We start from the raw sequence: 21,673 nt of genomic DNA, 5'->3' as shown, positions 1-21,673 counted from the left end.
AAATTTTTTTTTTAAGGAGGAAAAAAAGCTGTTATATTTGCAACTATGTATGTGGGAAAATCAGGATTTCCTTCATATTGTATAATCAAAACAAAATACAGAAATAAATTGTTATCTGTGACTCTGTAAATGTGTGCATAAACTTAATTGTTCTCTTGCCTTCCTGAGCAAATATTTTAAATATGCTCTTATTAAATATTTTTATATTTATTGAATACTGCTTTTAACTTATTTCCCCCACTGGACTTTCTTGTAATGTTTTCTTTGAAAAGAGTTCTACTCAATAATCTGATGGTATAAAAACGGAAGAGGACAGTGACCAGAGATTGAGGAATATACCTTCTGCAGTTCTTCCCCATTGAGGGGTAAGTAGAAAGGTGACCTTTGGGTTGTTTCAGGTGAAGGATGTGGGTGGGGTTATAGAGAAGAGAACTGATTACACACAGTGTTTTTCTGCGTCAGTGATTTTAATATGGATTCTTAGTGGTTATCAATAATTGCTCAGATAATTTTTTTTAACACACTGCTCTCTGGGTTCTGACCTAGTGACCTCTGGGCTCAGCCCTCCTCCTCCTGCATCTCTTTCTTGATCCAGTCCACGTAGTTGAGGAGTTTGGTGTAGAAGCCGTACCCCTGGCCACACTCGATGCCCCAGGAGACGATGCCCGTGGCCACCCAGCGGTCATTTTTCTTATCTCTTACGACAAAGACCCCTCCGCTGTCCCCCTGGCAGGAGTCCTGCTTTCGAGTCGTGTCCCCGGCACAGAACATGTTTTCAGAAAACACGTCTTTCCTGTCCTTTCTCCGGAGCCAGCTCTCACACAGCTCTCGCCTAGCTACGGGCAGACGGACGAACCGGAGGTCGTGCGAAATCTTCTGCTCCTCCGTGATCCCAAAGCCGCTGACGTAGCCCACGAGGCCCGTTTCATAGAAGGTCTCGTTGTCGGGGAGGCAGATGGGGAGGAGGCTGGGGCCCAGGGTGACACTGTTTTCCAGCTCCAGGAGGGCGATGTCCCCCTCGAAGTTGTTGGAGTCCTCCTGGCGGTATTCCGGGTGGATGATGACCCTGCGGACCGGGTGGTTGGCCAGCTTCATGATCTCCTCCACGTTGGTGTGGCCCAGGAACACGTCCACGGTGGCGTTGGTGTGCGCGTCGACCTCCTTGGGGCGGAGCGTGTGCGCGGCCGTGAGGATCCAGCGGTCGCCCAGCAGCGCGCCGCCCCCGCGCCCGTGGACGTTGGTGAAGGCCTGCCAGGGGAAGTTGCCCATCTTGGCCTTCTGGCCGCCGATGATGCGCTGCTTCTGCTCCACGGGGTTGACGGGTTTCCCGCACACTGGAGAAGAGACGAGAAGGCGAGGAGGGAGATGTCAGCTCGTCAGCTCGGGCTGCCCTCCTCCCTCCGCAGTCAGTCCGCTCCCCTCCAACCCCTCTTTGTGGCTCAGGGCCCTTTCCTCTTTCTGCTGCCTCCCCACATCCCGGTCTTTGTCCTGTGGTCAGCCTCTCAGCCTTCTCTCCTCCTTTTTTTTATTCTTCCTGGAGTTTTTCTTGCTCCTTTTATTCCCTGATCTCCCATCTGCTAAGAGGAAGCCTGGGAACGTCAGGACAGGTCCAGCCCTCTGGGTCTCTCACTCTTTTCCCTGATGCTCCCTCTGGCCTCCATGTCTATCTTCAGCTTCAAGCCGGAGTTTCTCTCCACTCGCCCTGCCTCCCTTCTCGGTGCCTTGCTTCCTCTGAGGCCCTGCAGGCCTGCCAGAGCCACTGAGGACCGTGGAGGGTTTCCACTCACCTGGCAAACACCGAGGCAGCTTCTCCCCTTCCAGCTCATTCTTCCAGATGCCCTGCGCTGTGCAGGTGTACAGCCCTGAGGGGAGAGGCAGGGCGCTCAGGTTGGAAGGCCATGGGCAGTGGCCAGTGAGCACCGAGGGTGCCCACAGGGAGAAGGCAAAGGTCCAAAGGAAAGGTCCAAATATAAGAGGATGGGATATCAATAGTGTTAAAAGGCTCCATACGTACATTTTGGTTTTTAATGTTAAGTGGAAAAATCAGAATACTTAACTACTATATTTGACGTGATCGCTGTTTGTGACAGTAAACACAAAAACTGAAAGGAACGCATCAAACTCTCATCCATGATAGCATCACAGCGCTGGGTTGCAGACGACAGAGGTAGCTACTTTCTCTGACTGCCGACCGTGTGCTATGCCAGGTGCTCAGCACTTTATCTGCATTATCTCATTTAAGCATCGCAGTGATGATCTCAGGTAGGCATCATTATCCCATCTTATAGATGGGGAAACTGAGTTTAAATAACTTGCACAAGGTCACATAACTTCTAAAGGCCACAACCAAGATGCACAGTGAGGGATCTCTGACTTCAAAGCCCAGATCTGACATAACACCCTATATAGCCTGTAAGTAAGATTTTTTTCCTTCTTTGTAGGTGTCAAACCTATGATTTCTTTTATTAAAAAATGTTTTAAGGAATACCCATAGATGAGTTTGAGAGTAATTTAGTAAACCTAAAAGCTGAACGCCACAACAGAGCAGCCTGCGAGTGTATGTAGGGAGAATGCTGAAGAAGTGCTGCTGGGAAAGTTGTGGGGGTGTGGTGGTGGTCGTGGTGGTGATGGCAGTTTGGTGGCGGTGATACTTATGGTGGTGACTGTGCTGGTGCTAGTGTTCGGAGTGGTGATGGTAGTGTTGTTATTGGTAGCAGTCCTGGTGGTGGTGATGATGGTGGGGGGGTGGTGATGGTGGTTGGGGTGGTGGTGATGATGGGGTGGTGGTGATGATGTGGTGGTAGTGATGATGGTGGGGGTGGTGGTGATGGTGGGGGTTGTGTTGAGAGGGAGCTGTTTCTGAGATTCAAGTCTTTGTATCAGCTCAGGTGTCTTCCTCAACTCTATCAGGTGCCTCTTGGCACCCCTGAAGCCAGTGCCCTGATAGATATGTTAATATACACTCCCTAGGGATTCTATTGGAAGAGGTCACAGAGGAGGAGTCCCAAGAAGAGGGAGAAGACTAGATTTGCATGAGTCCCTACCTCGCTCAGCCTCACTTCTGCCGCCTCTAGTCTGCATCTTGTAATATGGCTCCCGGCAGTAGTACTGGATCCGGGCCTGGTAGGTGTTCACGCCCACTGTGGTGGTATAACTGAAGGCCCCGTTAGGCAGGCTTCGGGGCTGCCCGCAGTCCTTGACTTGGAGAGAACACAGGACCATATGAGAGCTGAGAAGGACTGTCCTGGAACGTCAGTCTGCCCACAGAACAGGGATGGATCCACAGAACAGGCTGAGAACTTTCAGGAAATAATGGTCAGCGGGGAGGCCCTTGTGATGTACAGGAATGGAGGACAGTCGGTTCTGGGTGGAACCATCAGTCCTACTGAGATAAGGGCTGACTGATTCCTGAGATGGGCCACAGGCGTCAAAGGACGAGTCAGGGGAGGGTCTTTGGGGGAAAGGCTTAGTCTAGACCCCTCTTCCCTTCTCAGCCTAGATCCCCAAAGCTGGGCGGGGGGGTGGAGGTTCCTGGGGCAGGCACATCCAAGCTGTAACTTACTCCTGCACCTGGGCATGGCGCGATGCCAGGTGCCGTCATCCTGGCAGACGGCGGTGAAGGAGAGCAAGGCCTCGTTCCCCTGTTGAGCCAAGGTAGAGATGCCATTAGTACCAGGTGGCACTGCAGCTCCCTTCCTGCCCTCACCCACCCAGGGACAGTAGGAGATGCCGAGCCATCTCTCAAGCCCTCGGACCTCACATAGAGCCTGTGGACCTGGCTCTTTTGTTCTTCTCCCTAGCCTGTCCTTTCAGACCAGATTTACAGGTAGGTGTGCTGAGACACACAGCAGGAAGTCCGGGCGAGGGCTAGCTGTCAGACCCAGCAACCCTCTCTCTAGACTCTTGCCTGTTTCCACTGAGGTCCAGTTGAACCCCACCATTTTAAATAAAAAAAAAAAAAACAGGCAGCCCTGTTGTGTGTTTTCTGCACTGAGACAGTTTCTGCCCTGATGTAGAACCCTGATGGTGCCCTGATGACGATTCTCTCCTTTGGGTGTGCCTGCAGCCCCTCGCCACCCCTAGACTGCCGTCTTCTTAAGGGCCTTTCTGAAAATACTAGTGCAGCCCAGACACTATCAAGGGTGTTTGAGATGTTGAAATGTGCTAATGCTGCTGCAGGTGAGTAGATGGCAGGGCCAGGGCCAGAGACGGTGCCCTCTGAAATGAAAAGTAAATGGACAAAATGGATGAGTTTTACTAAGATCAACAATCATTCCACTTAGTTAGCCCTGGAAACGATTGCAAGACAATGTGTATGAGAACCAGGATGTCCGAGCAAAATGTCAATAATATAAGATAAACTGTGACTTGCTTTAAATTCTGTGATGTGAATAACAAATGCCAAGGCAAGGCCTCGGGTGGCACAGGACAGGGCAGGTGGGTTGTAACCAGAGCAGAGAGGAGGGGCCCAGGACAACCAGTCCTCGTGAGCATCCTAGAGTGGAGAGTAGCCTGTCTGGCTAACTCGGCTTGATGCAGCATTCAGCGGTAAGCTCCATGAAGCTTGTGTGAGTATCTGTCTCTTTTGCTGTACCTCCCACATCCAGAACACTGCCCGACACTCAGCAAACACTTAGAATGTTTGTTGGGTGAATTAACTACAACTGAAGGACAAACCAAAGTCTCTTCTCTGATTCAGACTGGGTCTTCCAAGTGGATCTGTTGAACAAAGATGGGATGTCCAGTCCCTTGTCCCGGGCCAGGGGTAATCCAATTGTATGTTTTGTTTTTTTTAAAATAGCATTTTAGTTCACCAGCTTTTGTGTGATTGGCCAATGGATAAAGCCACATTCTTTCCTGAGTCTGCAAAGCTGAGGACAGGGCAGTGGGCCTGGGGTAAGCCCACCAATGTGCATAAAAGAGCCCTGGAGGAGCCCCTTCTGGTTGTCAAATGGGATGCTGCCAGATCCATGAATCACTGAATAAAACCAAGTAGGTCTTAAAAAAAACCTCACCTCCTCAAAAAAAAAAAAAAAAAAAAAAAACAAACCCAACCCTCCCCCCACCCCAAACCAGGAGTCCTGGAGCAAGAGGCAGGAGGTTTGGTGCTAACTCCCGCTGTACAACATCCCAGCGATGTTGAGTGAGTCACTCCTTGCACTTCACCTCTGCCCCTGCCTGTTCGACTCCTAATTCCGCAATGAGCTATGGGCGAGGTCAGTAGTTCTTAAACTTGGTTGGACATTAGAATCACCTGAGTAGCTTTAAGTGCTCTTGACGCTCAGGCTGCACTCCAGACCCATGGGATAGTCTATCTAGCAAGGGACTCAGACATCAGTATTTTAAAATTCTAGGTGTTTCCAATGTGCAGGCAAGTTGGGCAGCTGGTCGACCAGGTGACCCTTCCAGCTCAAACATCTATGACTACACTTGGGGCTGAGCCTAAATCCGCTGCGAGCCGACCCACTTGAACTGCTCCAGAGTGCCGGGCCGGCTCTCTCCTTCCAGCCCTGGCTCTTACCTCTATGAGCTGGTAGCCTTGTTTGCAGGTGGCAATGAAGTAGTCACGGAACTCGTACTGAGGCTGCAGGTCCTGGATGATGGTGAACATGTCTAGGGTCTTGGGCTGGGGACACTTGATAACTGTGGGGGAGACCCGAGGGCACATGTATTTCTGAGCCACTGGCCTTACTTCTACCTACCCCAGCCTGCCCCACTGCTGGCCAGTGGGGGGAGGGGGCCGCAGGCAACCTTACCTTCAGTGGTGTAGTGCAGTTTCCAGCCCCGGCTGTCCCCTGACTCGTCCGTGAAGAACAGCAGATCCACGGCGTTGCTGCCGGTGTCAATGTGTGAAGGCCTTTGCCTCCCACAGAACTCCCTGATGTTCCTCCCGCTGGCATAGATCTGGGGGGGGGGCGGGGGCAGGAGGGTCATCTCTCTAATTCAGACATTTCCCCCCAGAGCCAGGGCAGTGGTGGTGGTGGAGGAGATCCTGCTTGGGGTATGTTTTCAGCTGAAGGGGAAAAGGGGTCGCCAGAACCCACTTGTCAAGTGTGTAAGAACTTGCCCAAACCATGCACAATGTTGGCCATTTCTGTACCAACTGGCTCAAGGATCCAGCAGGAATTAGGGGTGAGGGGAGCCACGTGGGGGTGGGAAGGAGAGGACGAGGTCTCTCTGGGCATGGACGGCTGTACCTGTAGCTGGTCGTAGGGACAGTGTACTTGCTGGTGGTCATCGATTTCGAAAGGCTCGAGGAACTTGAGCTGGATGGTGAGGCCCCGCTCCACCCGGATGCTGTAGTTGCAGCGCAGGTCGGGGGGGTAGGGCCGGGGGTACTCCAGGCTGGAGATGTAGCCCGAGGGCTCTGTGAACAGCTCGCTGCTGCACTCCGCTGTGAGGGAGAGACGGGAGCGGGTCACCGGGAGGCTGGCTGGCCCCGCGAGCCCTAGCTCAGCCCCTGCCTCCTCCCGGCCCGCCCCGCCTCACCCTGGCAGGAGTGCCTGTCCTTCTGAAGCTCATAGCCTGGACGGCAGGAGCAGAAATAGCTGCCGAGGTAGTTGTGACACAGGTGCTGGCACAGGCGCTGGGGGCTCTCCTCAGGCGAGTTGTGCTGGGAAGCACATTCGTCCAGGTCTGGAAGAGAGTCCGGGAGAAGGATCAAATTCCTGCCTGGGGACTTCGGTGGTGGCCTTGGTCTCAGCAAGATCACTCACTCGAGGCCTCAAGACAAAGTCAGCTCCTGGCCACCGGGACCTCCAGGCCTCTGTGGTGCTTTCCGGGAACTGCCCGGTGGGGACAGGACCCAGGTGGACAGCCCTTTTCTGGAAAAAGCACTCTTGCGGAAAACAAGGAAGGCCAAGCTTCCTGCTCCTTTGAATTCAAGATTCCCTTTCTCCGGCCCCTCATTCAGTACGACCGAGGACAGAGGAAAGGGCGCGGGGACCGCTCACCCACAGCTTGGTAGTAGGCCAGGAAGCCCTTGTAGAACACGATGGTGCCGTTCTCCTCATTGGAGAAGTCCGTGTGGAAGGTCAGCAGCATCTTGTTCCCTTGGGACATAAATTCTTTCTTCCCTGGAGGGTTGCCCAGTGGAGAACCCAGCTGCCCACAGAACCTCCCCAGGGTTTTCTTGTCAGCGGAGATCTGGTGGGGGGAAGACGGAGATAGGAAGACTGCTGTTGAGGGCATGCATCCCCCGTGGAAGGTCAGTGAATGTCATCTTTCACTTGTCCCAAAGAGTGGATCACGCCCCCCTGCTGGACAGCCTCCATCCGCTCTCTAGTCGCTGGGCTCTGGCTGTTGCCAGCTCCCCTTTCCTCTGTCCCGAGTCCCCCTTGGCTAACTCTGCACGTTATCCTGTGCCTGGAACATCGCCCCTCCTCTTTGATGTCCCCTCAGCATCTTTCAGACCTTCCTTCATCCCCACCTCCTCCTGTGCCCGCCTTCCGCTAGAACCCTGTTGTTTCTACCCAGCCCCTACAGTTCCTTCCTTCCTGGAGCCTGGATGGTCTGCTTTGTTTTCTATCTTGTCATTCCCCTCACCTTAGTCAAACCACTCACGTCCAGCCAGGCCTCCTGACATACTCAGTTCTGTGTATGTGAGCCTCTGGGGCCCTCCACCCTCAGCCTCTGTAAGCGCCACCCAGCATCCCTGATCTCTTTCTTCAATGATCCCTTAACCCTTCCAAAGCAGACATCCCTCCCCTCCACCATCACTAGCTTTCACTCTCCCTGCCACCAAGATCCCTACCCCAACCCTGCTGACGTCGCAGGTCCTCTGGGCTGGGAGATGGATCATTTTCATGTTCTTCTCTTATAATCTCCAGGGGGTCTCCTGGAAATAGTATTTATGGGGTGTGTGTAGACTGTGCTCGAATCCTGAATCAAGAATCTCATTTTCATTAGATGTAGAAAGATGGGCCTGGGGCGGTTCCCCGGGGTTGTTGCAGAGAGGAGGGGGCTGAGCCCACCGTCCTTGCCGAAGGCTATGCTTGCCCCACTGCCACACGCATCTCCCTTCCCCACACTCATCTCCCTTCCCCACATCCCTGTGCTCCTGTTGGGGCAGGCAGCCATGGCTGGATTCTCCATGGAAATGGGGAAGCCGAGGCACAGCGGTTTCCCAAAGACCCCCGGCAAGTAAGCAGATGGGGAAGGTTTTTCCGACTCCCGTAGACAGTGCACTTCCTGGGAGTGGCGCCGGTACCTCCCTTCCTCTGTTTCTGCCCCCCGTGCCCACTGAGGGTCTCTAAAACCACTGGACACCCATTCATGGCATCACTTGGCTTTCAGAACTCCACTTGGCCGTCAGCGTTTACAGGCTTGGGGCTGTGTCCCCAGATGGAGGGTGCTCTCCAGGGTGGTTAGAGCATGCGCCCTCAGGCTCCAGAGACACCAGCTCCCCCTCTGCCCTCCCAACCCGACCCCTACCTTGACATAGTCATAGAAACAGCCTTCCGAAGGCTCCAGGTCAAACTGCCAGAAGACGAGCTTCACCCTGTATCCCACGGGGACCGTGATCACAGTGGTTGTCTCGAAGTTGTTTGGGTAAGGCTTGGGGTACAGGGGAGAAGTCACCTCCCCAAAGAGCTTCTGACGGGTCGGGATGGAGCCTCCCACCGTGTAGAACAAGACTGGCACCAGGAGGTATAAGAGCCACCTGCCAAAAAGAAAAAAGGTGTCTGTAGGGCTGGAGGGGAGCAGCACCCTTGCTGTTTGGGTTGCGGACACGGTGGGGGGATGGGATGGTCATACCGCGGGACATTTTCTTCTCTGGCCATTCTCGACCACACAGAGACGTTTTGGGTGGGGGTGGGTGGAATGGGGAGGCTGATTTCTCCAGCTGCTGCACTGGGTGTTCCTCCCCAGGGCAGTGTCCAGTCCAGAGGTCATCTACTCCCTCCACCTCCCTCCTCCTCCTCCTCCCCTGCCCTGTCCCATCACTCCCCCCACTTCCAGGAATAGGGCTGGCTGGGGACCAGTTAATTGGGGGTGAGGGTTTCCAGTCATGGCTTTCTGAAAGGGCTCCCAAAGGCTCAGCAAGGGCCTCTGGGAGAAACCACCTATAGAAGATGGAGTTAGGCACAGAGGATACCCCCACCCCGGGCAGAGTGGTTCCCCTCCCCAATCTCGTTGCTCCCTATGAGCTGGAGGAAGAAGGGGCTGAAGCATCACCTCCTGAGTCTGAGGTCTCCCTTCATCCTCAGGAGGCGAGGTGGGGGTATGTGTTGGCGTGTGTGTACACACCTGTGCACGTTGCAATGATAAGGTATATGGGGAGAGGGGGAAGGATGTGCCTGCCTCCCTGAATAAACCTGGGAGCAGCATTGCCTCCTATGCCCAGGATTCTCTGCACCGGCTTCTCCCTCCCTCCTTGGTCCCCATCAGCCTTACTCACATTTCTCAAGGCCTGATTTTGGATCCCTGACTCTCCTGACAGCGTCTTCATCCACTCTGTGTCCAGGGAGAGAGCGCGGTCATGCAGAGGAGGGAAGGGGGAGGGAAAGGCTGTGAGGGGGAAGGGGGGACCATTCCGGGAGGAATGTTGTAAGGAATGAACTATTTGCATAAACAAAACCGAAAAAAAAATTTTCCAGTTTAATTTAGTTTTGGTTTTGAAATCCCTGATGGTGGTGCCACCTGCTGGCCTGTGTCGGGAAGGGCTAGAGATGGGGCTGCATTTTCAGGGACAGAAAAGTCCTTGGTTGGAGGCCCAGACTGTTTCTCAGTCTGATGGGAACTCTCCTGTCCTTCGGGGCCCTGCCTGGGAACTGCTGCTGTGTTTACAGGCTTCCTACCCAAACGGCAGTGGGAATTGCATTTGAGGGGGACTGTCTTTCCTGGTCTGCCCTTCTCCATTCACCCTGTCCTTCCTGTTCTTAGTCACCCAGCAGCCCTGGTCCAGAAATGGCCAGGGTTTCCACGCCCAGCATGATGTGACAGGAACGGGGGCCAGAGCAGGGCACTGCAGGAGTACTCAGAGGGGACTGAAGCTTGGCTGCCCGGGGGCCCTGGCCTACTTCACTCATCAGTGACACTTAAACACAGAACAGGGGTTGCTGTGACCCCAGAGCCGCGCTCAGTGAACTCAGGCCTGCCAGTGACCTCGCCTCTTAGAGAAGCAAGGGCAGCGAGGAGGGGATAGACACATCCTCTTTTCTTCAGCATCTAGTTAAGAGTGCGAGCCTCTGAGGGTCCCAGCCGCCTCGGTCTGGGCAGATGGCACGGCTGTGGACCAAGAGTGACTCGGTGTTCTCTGAGAGGAAGCCAGGCTCCTGTCTCTTCTGTCCACCAGGCCACAGTGTCCTGTTTTAAAAGTTTGCTCTCTTTGGAAGCCTTCCTTCAACTCTACAGCTCAGATTTCCGACGGCAGTGTGTTCCCCAGGGAGGCTCTGGCTGCAGCACAGGCCTCTGAGTTCTCTGGCCTTTGTAGTTGACCCTGCCTGTTTCGCCTATTAGAATCCCTCTCTCCACCCAGCCACCCACTTGCTTATCCATTTATAGGCTACCTGTTTAATGGGCCAGGCGCTTTCCCAGGCAGGGGACTGCAAGGACTCACAAAGATGGGGCAGCTCCCCAGTAGGCAGTGACCAAGTCATCATTGAATGTAGTCTGAGCAGGTGCACAGAAGATGTGAGATTAACCAAGGATGGAGAGTTTCTCCAGCAGGTTTATGTCAGAGCTGAGGAAAGAATCTCCTGGCAGGGCTGATCCAGGCCGTGATCCATAGCCTTGTTAGGTCAGGAGAGACAAAAGATGGGGGAGAAGGATAAGGACCAAATCAGGAGGCAAGAAAGAAGCAGAATCGTGTCTAGCAAATTGCACATTAGCATCCTGACAGCAGTGTGTGTGTCTTGTATGTTTGCTATGGGGGCAGGATGGCAGGTGGTCCAAGAAGTTAAGGCTTGGCTGAAGCTCTCCCAACCGTCTTAGTGGTTCCGAGTTTTGTCCTGGTACCATGGAACCTGAAACTGACAAACCTGGACCTCAATAGCTTGGTCCCAGCCTGACCTCCACTCCGCCCCACCACGCGAAATAACCTCGACTTGCATGCTGGGTTGTACCCTTGACTTATACCAAGGATGGAAAAAAGAAACAGCCAGATGAAGATTATTACTCAAGCACTTGTTTTAAAAGCAGTGTTGAAGACACTGTTACATTGATCATTCCTTTTAAGATGTGATTCTGGGGAAAACAGCTGCTCTCTTAAAGTATTTGTAGATTCCCCTCTGTGGATGTATTTCTCTCTATATCTGTATCTATCTCTACCTACATCCAGATCTGTCTAGGTATATATTCTTTGTCTTGGCAGGGAGAAACTCATGTCATGTTTTCAATAATAAAAATAAATAAAATAAGATAAATAAAACTAATACTTGCTCATTAAATAAAATTGAGCAAATAGAGGAGAATAGGGGAAAATAAAACAGCCAAAATTATACTACTTAAACTCAGATTAATATTTTGAATATTTTTAATAGTTTTTTGTACTATATGTAGGCTTGAAATATAGAAGTAACCACATGTGTGTACAACATTGAATCTTGCTGTTTTTCAAAGATAAATTTAATCTTTACTCACATAGCTAACTTGACCCTCAAGGCTAGCAAATTTACTGTCTTCTCTGTTTTATGGTATTCATTTTCGATTTCCATTTAAACAACTGTATTTTATTTGTCTTTTACTGTAAATCACCTCCAGTCTGTACTACAAATTAAAGAGTTGGTCTTTTCAGGTGGAACAGCATGCTTGATGATGGGGACATGGCCTGGGGTGTCCAGCAGCACTGGGGGTGTCTGCAGGGATGCCCAGCCCAGTGTGGGGCTCACCTAGGTGGCTGCAGGAGGTGGGGGGCAGCAGGAAGTGTGAGCCAGCTGTTGTCACCTTCACCGAGGCAGGAATTCCCACTGAGGGAGAATCAGAAAGGACGTGGGGGTGGGGAGTGGGTGACACAGTAGGTCTTAAGGACACCTGAGAGGGACAGAGGTGTACTGGAAAGCACATGGCCATCCCAGTCCTGTATCAGACGTGGGGTTTGGAAAGGTCCCTTTATCTCCCTGAGCTTCAGCTTCCTGGTTGGTAAAACGTGGATAATAACTCATCCTTTGCAATTTCGGTTTTAGGAGTCAGTGGAGTAACATACATGAAGCGCCTGGTACACAGAAGATGTAAAACAAACAAGCAAACAAAGATCTATGACTACAATTGCGGCTAGGAGTTGTGGTAGGTGGTGAAGCCAAGAGTCTGGATATTTGAAGGTCAACTAAAGGGGCTTTGGAATGTTTCAGAAATGCAGCGAATTGAGACCACTTCCTGACACTGCACTTGAACAGGAGGATGAGAAGGGGACTATCTCCCAGGAGAGTACAGACGAGGGAGGCTGTGTCCTGGGGAGATGGAGTTCAAAGCCGAGACGTCCGGGGCTTCTGGGGCGCAGCGCAAACCCGCAGGAAGGTGCAGGGCGCGGAGGAGGGGGCTGTGGGAGGCAGAGCATCTCTCTCCCTCAGTGGCTTGCTGCAGCAGCGACTTGATTAGGAGCCCCACCTCCCCCAGTCCAGGGCTCAGTCCTCAACCCCACCCTCTGCGGTCTGGGCTCCACAGTGAGTGTCCCAGCTCAGCACCAGGGTCAGTCCTTCCTGCCCATCACGCTCTTGATCCAGTCCACGTAGTTGAGGACTTTGGTGTAGAAGCCGTACCCTTTGCCACACCCGATGCCCCAGGAGACGATGCCCGTGGCCACCCAGTGATGGGCACGATCGTCCCACACCACAAAGGCGCCGCCACTGTCCCCCTGGCAGACACCCTGCTGCAGCATCTCGTCCCCCGCGCAGAACATGTTGTCGGAAAACACCTCGCTCCTCCGCTTGTCGCGGAGCCAGGCCTCGCAGGCCTCCCTCGGGGCCACGGGCAGCCGCGAGTATTTCAGCTCCGTCGTCAGCCAGCCCATCTGCACGCCGAAGCCGCTGACGTAGCCCAGCCGGCCGCTGCGGTACAGCGCCTCGCGGGCGGGCAGGCAGACCGGGAGGAGGCTGGGGCCCAGCGGGACGCCGTGCTGGAGCTCCAGGAGGGCGATGTCCCCGTGGAAGTTGTGGGACTCGTTCTGCCGGTAGTCGGGGTGCACGACCACGCGGCGCACCGGGTGGCCGCCCCGCTGCAGCAGCTCGGCCGCGCTCGTGTGGCCCAGGAACACACTCGCGCTCCGGCTCTTCCCCAGGAAGAAGCCGTCCTTGGGGTAGATGGTGTGGGCGGCCGTGAGGACCCATCTGTCGCCCAGCAGGGCCCCGCCCCCGCGGCCGTAGATGCTGGTGAGGGCCTGCCAGGGGAAGTTGCCCGGCTCAGCTCTGGACGCTCCGTGGGTCTCCCGGTCCTGGGCGATGGGGTTGACCGGCCGCCCACAGACTGGCGGAGGGGAGGGGTAAGGGCGAAAATCAGCGGCTGCATCAAGATGCATTTATTAAAAACCTGCTTCTGGGAAATGCTCTTCCTTCTGCCTCCTCGGCCATTTTAAAGCCACCTCTTTAGATTCTTGGTGGGACCGTCTTTGAGCAAAATCATGCAGCGAGCAGTTTGTTTTAAGTGCCTCCTGTCTGCTTCTGTGTCATTTCTCCATTTTAACATCTCCCGGTACCCTCTCCCCCCAAAGCACTGTATGACCCTGCCTCGAGAACTTTCTGTGGCTCAGAAGTAACACTTGAGAAATGTACTCAGACTGGGCTAGAAGGGCAATGTTAGACTCAAAAAAACTGGGTTTTAAAAATGGTGGCCCTGAACCCTCATCTATGGCTGGTGGGAATGTAAAATGGTGCAACTGCTCTGGAAGACAGTGTGGTAGTTCCTCAAAAAGTTAAGACAGAGTTACGATGTGATCCAGCCATTCCACTCCTAGGTATGTATATATACCTAAGAGAACTGTGTGTTTAGACAGAAACTTGCAGACGAATGCTCACAGCTGCATTATCTGTAAAAGGCCCAAAGTGGAAACAACCCAAATGTCCCTCAGTTGATGAATGGATGAACAAAATGTGGTCTAACCACACAGTGGCATTCTATTCAGCCATGAAAAGGGATGGGGTCCTGATATATGCTACAATGTGGATGAACCTTGAAAACATTATGGCAAATGAACGAATGCAGACACAAAGGTCATTGTACGAATCCACGGCTCTGAGGTGTCCAGAGTAGGCAAAGCCATAGAGACAGAAAGTGGTTAGTGGGTGCCAGGGACTGGGGAGGAGTGAGTTGAAGTTTCTTTTGGGGGTGATGGAAATGTTCTAGAATTAATGGACACACTAAAAATTACTGGCTTTTATACTTTAGAAGAGTGATTTTTATGTTTTATGAAATTTATCTCAACAACAAAAAAACTTTAAAAATGCAGGGTTTTCTGGCACTGTGGCATCTAGGCAGGGAGATATTTGTGGGACAGAGCCTTGTCTGTGCATCCTTACAGCAGACCATACCAAGAGAGGGTTTTCTCTTATTTAAGCACATCTGTCCCTCCTCCCCTTCATTGTCCTGTCTGATTAATTTCCTTCAGGCTTTAAGTTTCTCAGTTATCTCTTGATCCTCCAAGGAGAAGGGATAAGCTCCTTGCTTCTCCTTTTCCAGGCCTTCTTGGCTCCCTTTTTCTTCCTCACCTTCTGCCTTCATCTCCCCCTTTCTTCTGAGGATTCCTTTAAACCCTGAGTCCTGTGCCCCTGGCCCTGCACACAGCTGAGGCTCGTCTGGGAAGTGGCCATGATCATGGCACTGCAGGTCCCCACTTACCAGGCACACAGCTCAGAACGTCCTCCCCTTCCTGTGCCTGCTTCCAGGGGACCTGGGCGGTGCAGCTGAGGGTCCCTGAGGAGTGAATGAGGGGGGTAAACAGACCCAGAATTGGGAGGTGGGGGCTAAAAGAGGCCGCAGGCCCCTTGGTGGGAGTGAGGCAGGTAGGAGCTGGTTCCTTAGCAGGTAGGGACTCACCTGCTGCCACGGCCTGATAATAGGGTGCCTGGCAGTGGCTCTGGACCTTGGCAGGGTTGTCTCTATGTGTGTTGATGGCCTCAGGGCCCCCACTGGCCTGGCTGATGGGCTGACTATGATTCATATCTATAGGAAAACAGTGGTTATTAGGACTGAGAACAGATTTGCAGACTGGCAACCCAGGCACTGATTCTGGCCCGTGGCCACATTTAGTTTGACTGCAGTTTTTTTTTTTAAAACACACAGCATTTGAACTATTTTTCACCAATCAGATTGTTAATGCTAAAACAGTTTGAAAATAACTGTGTAAGTAGGGGATGGGAAAACAGGCACTTTCATATATGGTTAGTGGGAGGGAGTGTAAAGTAACAAAACTTCTTTGTAAAGAAGTTTAGCCATATTAAGATTAAAATTGCAAACATTTTTTTCACTTAGCATTTTCATTTCTAAGAATTTACTCTCATGTATGTGCCCAAAGATACATATACGAGTCTATTCAGAGCAGTACTGTTTGTGGGAGCAAAATATCTATCAGTGGAGGACTGATGAAATACACTATGATGCATCAATCAAAGGAATATTATATGGCCATTAAAAAGAATTAGGCAATGCTAACCATGTGTATATGGGATGATTTTGAAGTTATATCATTGAATGAAAAACGGCAAATTAAAAATATTATGTAAACACACACACAACACAGTATTTATATTTGAGTGGCCTAGAATGCCTTTGGCAGAAGACCTGGGAAATGGAGAACAGGGTGGTTTCTGGACATGGCAGCCAGGGACTAAGGGCAGAGATCAGAGGAAGATTCTTTTTTGAAAAATTTACCATGTGCTTGTATCATCTGTCAAAAAACCTGGGGTTAACATTTGAAAGTCTGAATTTTTGGCTTCTCTTGAGAAATGAGATGATCTGCAAGTTCCAGGCTTGTAAATCTGCACGGAAATAGTGGCTGGAGCTGAGATGCTGCCCCTGAGGGAGCAGGGCCGGGTCGGGCAGGAAGGGGCTGGGACCAGGTGAGCCGGAGCCTCCAGCCTCATCTTCCACCTGCCACTTCAAGATCCCAGGGGCCACGGCCATGGGCAGGGTCTGCCCTCCCTTACCCCTGGGGACACACTCACCCACGGCTTGGTAGAGGGCCAGGAAGCCCTTGTGGAGGCCTGGGGTCCCGTCCTCAGAGGAGGCGGGTGCACGGAAGGTCAGCCGCAAACTGTTTCCCAGGGACACAAACTCCCTGTCACCAGGGGTGCTGCCCAGCGGGGAGCCTTGCTGCCCACAGAACCGGCTTGGATCCATCCCACTGGCTGTGATCTGAAAGGGGAGCGGGACAGACAGGTGTGGGGTGAATCTGCACCACAGGGGGTCAGGGTCATGTCACAGGCATGGACCCCAGGCCTGTCTAGAAGGTCTGCACACCCCTGGGGCTTGGAATTCCTACCACCTCATGGGACCTTCCTCAAGTAGCTTCCTGTTCCATCATTGGCTCCCAAGTTCCTTCCTTCCATGACCAGACAATTAGCCTACCATGTTATCTCATACAGCCGCTATATTTTAAGAATTGAAATGGAAACTCACAATAACTGGACTAGAAGTTCTAAGAAGGCAGGAATGGCATCTATTTTGCTCACCACTGAGTCCCTGAGGCTCAGTGTAGCACCTACAGCACCGACGCTTTGAATCAGAGTATCAGAGGCAAGTCCCTCCCAGCTGGCTCCCTCCACCCCCATCACCTTTCACGTCTGAGTGACTTCCTAGGGCCAACGCCTGAGAAGCAAGAAGCCCCTCTGCAAAGACTGAGCTCCTGGGGTCCCTGGCCTTCCCCGTTCTCCTCCATTTGCAGTGTCCCTCCTCTTACCCCACAAACTGTAAATGAAGCCCCCATAAGGTGTGGAATCTAGGGACACAAAATATATACAGTGTGGGTACACTGGCCAGTGTTGCCTAACTTAAATCCCTGCTCAAATCCCTGCTGTGGGTTCCCCAAGGAAGGGCATCCTGGAAGGAGTTCCCCTGGCTCGCCTTTCATAATCTCCCTTCTGGGGACAAAGCTCACTGCTCAGCTCATTTGATTTGTGACTTTCATGTTGATCCACATATCCTGAGTTCTTGCTCCGTCTTCATTTCTTTATTCTTCCCACATCTCAAATTCCTTTAAGACTCCATCCAGCCCATCTCACTGTGATCACCTTAACTGGGTAAAAATTGGCGTGAAGAAAACTTCTCAGTCACCCCAAATGCCTAGCTTTGGCACATCTGTTCTTTTCCCTAGCATGTCAACAAATCTAAGTCCCCGTATTTAAGAGGCCTACCCCTTGGGGAAGAAGCATTTTGCTCCAGGAAACTGTCTCTTCCTGATAAACTTGGTTGTTAAACCCTACAGTTTTCTTTTTACCCTTTCTCATGAGTTGTTGGTTAAATAAAGTCACTTAGGAGTCTAACTAGCAAAGCAGAGTGACGTAGGGAGTTTCTAAACCTCCCCAGATCTCAGTTTCCTCTCCTGTAAAATGGTCTGTGAGGCGCCTTCCAGCCAGGACAGCACCCAGTCCTACGGCAGCTCTCTGGTTTCTGCAGGAAGAGCAGAGCGGAGGAAGATACCAAGTACCCGCTCATTCAAAGTGGTGGTGGTGTGCGTCCCACACACACAGCAAGCTTAGACTTCATTCATTCTTTCCTTTATTCCTTCAACAAACAGTAATTGACTAGTTCTACGTGTGAGAGACTGTGCTAGGTGCCGCGGACACAGGTGTGAACAAGACACACTTCTGTTATGGAGGAGCCCAGAGCCTGGCTGAGGATACTGATGAGCAAAAGATGGACTAGATTACAGTGTGCTGGATTCTGCATTCGAGGGGTGTGTGTGTGTGTGTGTGTGTGTGATTTGCTCTGGAAGCAGAGAGGAGGGAACAATCCTATTTCTGAGCTTGAGCTCCCTCAGTGACAAGGGGAGGGTCAGACTGGGATGAACATTGTCCATGACTAAGAACAGGGCACAGGGAGGTGCTCAAGGACTCAGGCTGAGTTGAATGGAGTCCTGGATTCTGGTTAAGTCTGAAGAAATAAATACACACATTTTTCTCCTTTCCCACCTCAAATCCCACTCACATGACAGTAGAGGGGTAAAAATGGATCTGTGGTCAAGGACCAGAAGGACAGCAGCTGAGAGATGTCCACAACGCCTGGAAGGTGGAATGGAGGCGGACCCGTGGTAACGTGTCTTGGTGAAAGAAAGCAGGAGTTTCTGATCACAGACCTCCATGAATTGTCAGAACTGGGGAAACCAGGAACCCGGAAGTTTCCTCTAAGGAAACTGGCTCTCGCCAAAGAAAACCCTTCTGCTGCCAAAATGTGGGAGGCCCCCTGCAGCACATCTGGGTCACCTTGTTGATAACCCGATTTTCAAACCTGTCATTTGACAGATTTCAGCTATCCACACAGAGCATCCAAGAGCGTCCTGCACGTCACTCTTGAGTAGGAATGGACAGCCAGTTTTTATCAGGCATTGTAGGAAAGTCTCCAAGGTGAGAAGCAGAGGCCAAAACTCATGAACAGTCAAAAGGAACTTGATGAAGCAGAGATAATACAGGGAACAGAGAAACGTTTAAAAATAATCCCAATAGAGGGAAAAGGGTAGATCGTGCCTCTACGAAACAAGGACAGGATTCCATAAAAAGGCACACTTAGAAAATAAGAATGGTCCTTTAGACATGAAAAGTCTGTTAGCAGAAAAGAATTAATTGAAAAGTTGGTATTTAGAATGAGGAACTCTTGCACAAAGTGGAACAAAAAGAAGAAAAACAAAACAGAAAAGATAACAAAATTGGAGAATACGCCTAGAACCTAACAACAGCGAAGTGAAAGGAGTTCCAGAAAGAGAAAATAAAGTAGATGTCTGGAAATTATTGAAAAATTACTCCAAGAGGCAGGGAGGGTGTAGCTCAGTGGTAGAGGACATGCTCAGCATGCATGAGGTCCTGGGGTCACTCCCCAGTACCTCTGTTAAAAAAATAAACCTAATTACCTCCTGCACACCAAAAAAAAAAATTATACAATAATAAATAAATAAAATATTTAAAAAATTAGTACAAGAATATTCCCAAATTGAAGGTCTCGATTTAAAGAGTGTCTGGATTGAAACTTTGTACAATAAATACAAAATGACCCGACCAGCTTCAAGTCATATCATGAGAGTTCAGAATACTGGTAATAAGGAAAAAATGCCAGAAGTTCTAGAGAGAAAATACTAAAGATCAGGGTTCATAACAACACTAGTGCCAGAAGCTTACAATGTCATCAAAATTCTGAGAGAGAATGACTTCCAACCTAGCATGTAATCAGATCAACTCTCCATCAAGTGTGAGGGCAGAACTAAGACACGGAGAGTATGTAAGGTCCTCGAAAATGCATTCCCTCCTTCCCTTCTGGGAGGAGAAGGTGCTCCTCCAACAAGAGGGAGTAAACCAAGAAAGAGCGGAAGGTGGGACTCAGCTCCGACACAAGGCAGGAAAGGGAACCCCCAGAACCAGGGGGAAGGGAAGTCCCAGCAGTGGGAAGGCTTTGAAAGCAAAGAACTCAGACTTAAGAAATAGGTCACCAAGAGATCTTCCGGGGGGATGTCCCCAATGAAAAGGAGGACTAAGAGATGGAGATTTGTACTTGAAGATGTCAAGAGAGTCACTCTCCAGGCTAAGAGTTTGGGGAGATTTTTTTACAGAGAGAACTGAGCAAATCCAAAATCAAAACAAAAGCAAACAAAAACCCCCAAAGAACACTATGTAATTATTCACTCCTGGGAAACCCAGAAGTTGGAGAAGAAAGGAAATTGTACACCATGGGCTCAGCATGTACATCTTAAAGTTATCATCCTGTAAATAATGAATATAGATTTAACTAAAAATGATAATGTAGGTAAAGTGAGAGGTTGAGGGAGGAGAACTGTGGGAAGTGAAGGTCCAAGAGAGAGAAAGCAAGTCCTCATCAGTTACCAGTGGAAGCTAATAGAGAAGTTATTTATACTTACGAAAATAAATACCAGATGAAACAGTGGCATGAATCATGACTGCCCTGGGAGGCAGCAGTGGGGGCTGGAGGCCACTGGTTTTCTTTATAAGCCGTGTAAGTCACACTCTGATTGTTAAAAAAAGATTGTGTGCATGCATTACTTCGATACAGATAAAATTTAAATTAAAAGACGCTGTGAAGTGCTGTTTTTAAAGTGTCCTTATTTTGACTGATGCCCCTGTCGTGTGAATTGCGACAGCCCCTCTGAGGGGGACTGGAACAGTCACCTAATCTTTTGTTATTATTTACGTCCAGAATCCTAACCTGACAGAGTTAACTCAACAAATACTTGATGATGCATTTTTAACAACTGACGTGTGAGTACTTGCTGTTTACCCTAGGGGTCGGCACTATTTGTGTGTCCCCTTGAAAGACTTCAAAAAGTAGGGCCTGACCTGCTGCCCTCTCCCCTGTGGGCAGGGGTGTAAGGCCTGGACGGACGGGGCTGCCGGTGGGGGGCTGGGCACCAGGCACACCTGTCCTCCCAGGCAGGCTTCGGGATTCAGGGCGACCGCCGCCTCCCACTGCCCCTGCGCGCCAGGCTGGAAGGCTCCCTCCCCGCAGTCCCTCCGGGGTCCCACCCAGCTCACTGTGACAGAGTCCCCCTCACAGTCTGGGGACAGCTCCAGGTCGAAGTCCTGGAAGATGAGTCTCACGGCAAAGCCCTCTGGAGCCTCGATGTCCGTGGAGCTCTCTTGACCTTTGACATAGGGCTCTGGGTACCCGGGGGATGTCAGCTTCTGGGGCAGTCGCTGGGCCAAGAGCACGGAGCCCTGTGTGGAGCAAGCCTGGAGGACCCCCAAGAGGAGCAGCCACCACTTGTGAGCGGGTGAGGGCAGAGGGGGCCACACCGCTGAGGCCCGGGGCCTGTGGAGACATGAGTGGGGCAGGCAACGCTAAGGGACGAGAGGCCTGGCTTAGGATCCGCAGCTGTGGCCTCAGGCCCTGAGACCTGGGCACTTCTGGCTTCTCCCTAATTATTGCCCCTGCCCGTCGCCCCAATTCCTGGTCAGCCTGAGCTCAGACTGTGAGATTTCCACCATTGCCCATCTCCCTGGAGAGTCTCATCCAAAGCAGGGGCTGCTTTCTGCTTCACTCAACCCCATCCCCACCTGGGGAGGGACCATTAAATATGAGAGTTCCCTGGCCCTGTGAGAGTGTGTGTGTGTGTGTGTGTGTGTGTGTGTGTGTGTGCGCGCGCTCTCGTGCATCTGGCCCGGCTGCTCGTCCCCGTCCCCACCCTTCTTTCCAGCCCCTCCAGGCACTCACATCTTGCCCCGGGAAGCTTGTGGAGGGGGGCTTCCCCAGAGACAGTTCCCCCTCGCTGAGACTGGGCATCTGGAACCAGACATCTGAGCCCTGAGAGGACTTGGCCCAGGCCAGGGAACAGGAAGTGGGGCTGGAGAAGGCCCTGTGGGGGAGGAGGGGAAGTTACTGGAAATGCGTTGGGTAACTGGCCACAGTTCCCTTTTTCTAAATCGTTGGCTTGAGCGCCACCTGCTGTCTGACTCAGGACTAGCTCGCCCACTGCAACTCAGAGGGAAAACCTCGCCAGAACCACGCTGGCCCTCAGAAGAGAGCAGGGGTGGGAGGCACTGACTACTGACTTTTGCATCATTTAAAGCTAACTTTTACCATGCAT

General features: G+C 51.6%; 2 protein-coding genes across 2 annotated transcripts; both read right to left on the bottom strand.

Annotated features, from left to right (window-relative positions):
* Positions 1-446: 446 nt before the first annotated feature.
* C1R (complement C1r) lies at positions 447-9,558 on the bottom strand. The gene is made up of 11 exons (XM_006210888.3): positions 9,401-9,558; positions 8,434-8,662; positions 6,954-7,146; positions 6,490-6,636; positions 6,198-6,394; positions 5,757-5,904; positions 5,522-5,643; positions 3,563-3,641; positions 3,045-3,200; positions 1,788-1,862; positions 447-1,334 (listed from the first exon to the last, which is right to left on the bottom strand). Coding segments are annotated over exons 1-11 (2,124 nt in total). The 5' UTR covers positions 9,403-9,558; the 3' UTR covers positions 447-558.
* Positions 9,559-11,458: 1,900 nt separating this feature from the next.
* Positions 11,459-21,434, bottom strand: C1RL (complement C1r subcomponent like). The gene is made up of 6 exons (XM_072954224.1): positions 21,301-21,434; positions 20,622-20,898; positions 16,095-16,284; positions 14,968-15,093; positions 14,770-14,844; positions 11,459-13,401 (listed from the first exon to the last, which is right to left on the bottom strand). Exons 1-6 carry the CDS (start codon positions 21,381-21,383, stop codon positions 12,629-12,631), a joined length of 1,524 nt encoding a protein of 507 aa, XP_072810325.1. The 5' UTR covers positions 21,384-21,434; the 3' UTR covers positions 11,459-12,628.
* Positions 21,435-21,673: the final 239 nt, after the last annotated feature.

Source organism: Vicugna pacos, chromosome 34 (assembly GCF_048564905.1).
Source record: "Vicugna pacos chromosome 34, VicPac4, whole genome shotgun sequence".
Lineage (NCBI taxonomy): Eukaryota > Metazoa > Chordata > Mammalia > Artiodactyla > Camelidae > Vicugna > Vicugna pacos.
Note: the sequence above shows the minus strand (reverse complement) of the source record. Positions and strands in the feature narration are given on the sequence as shown.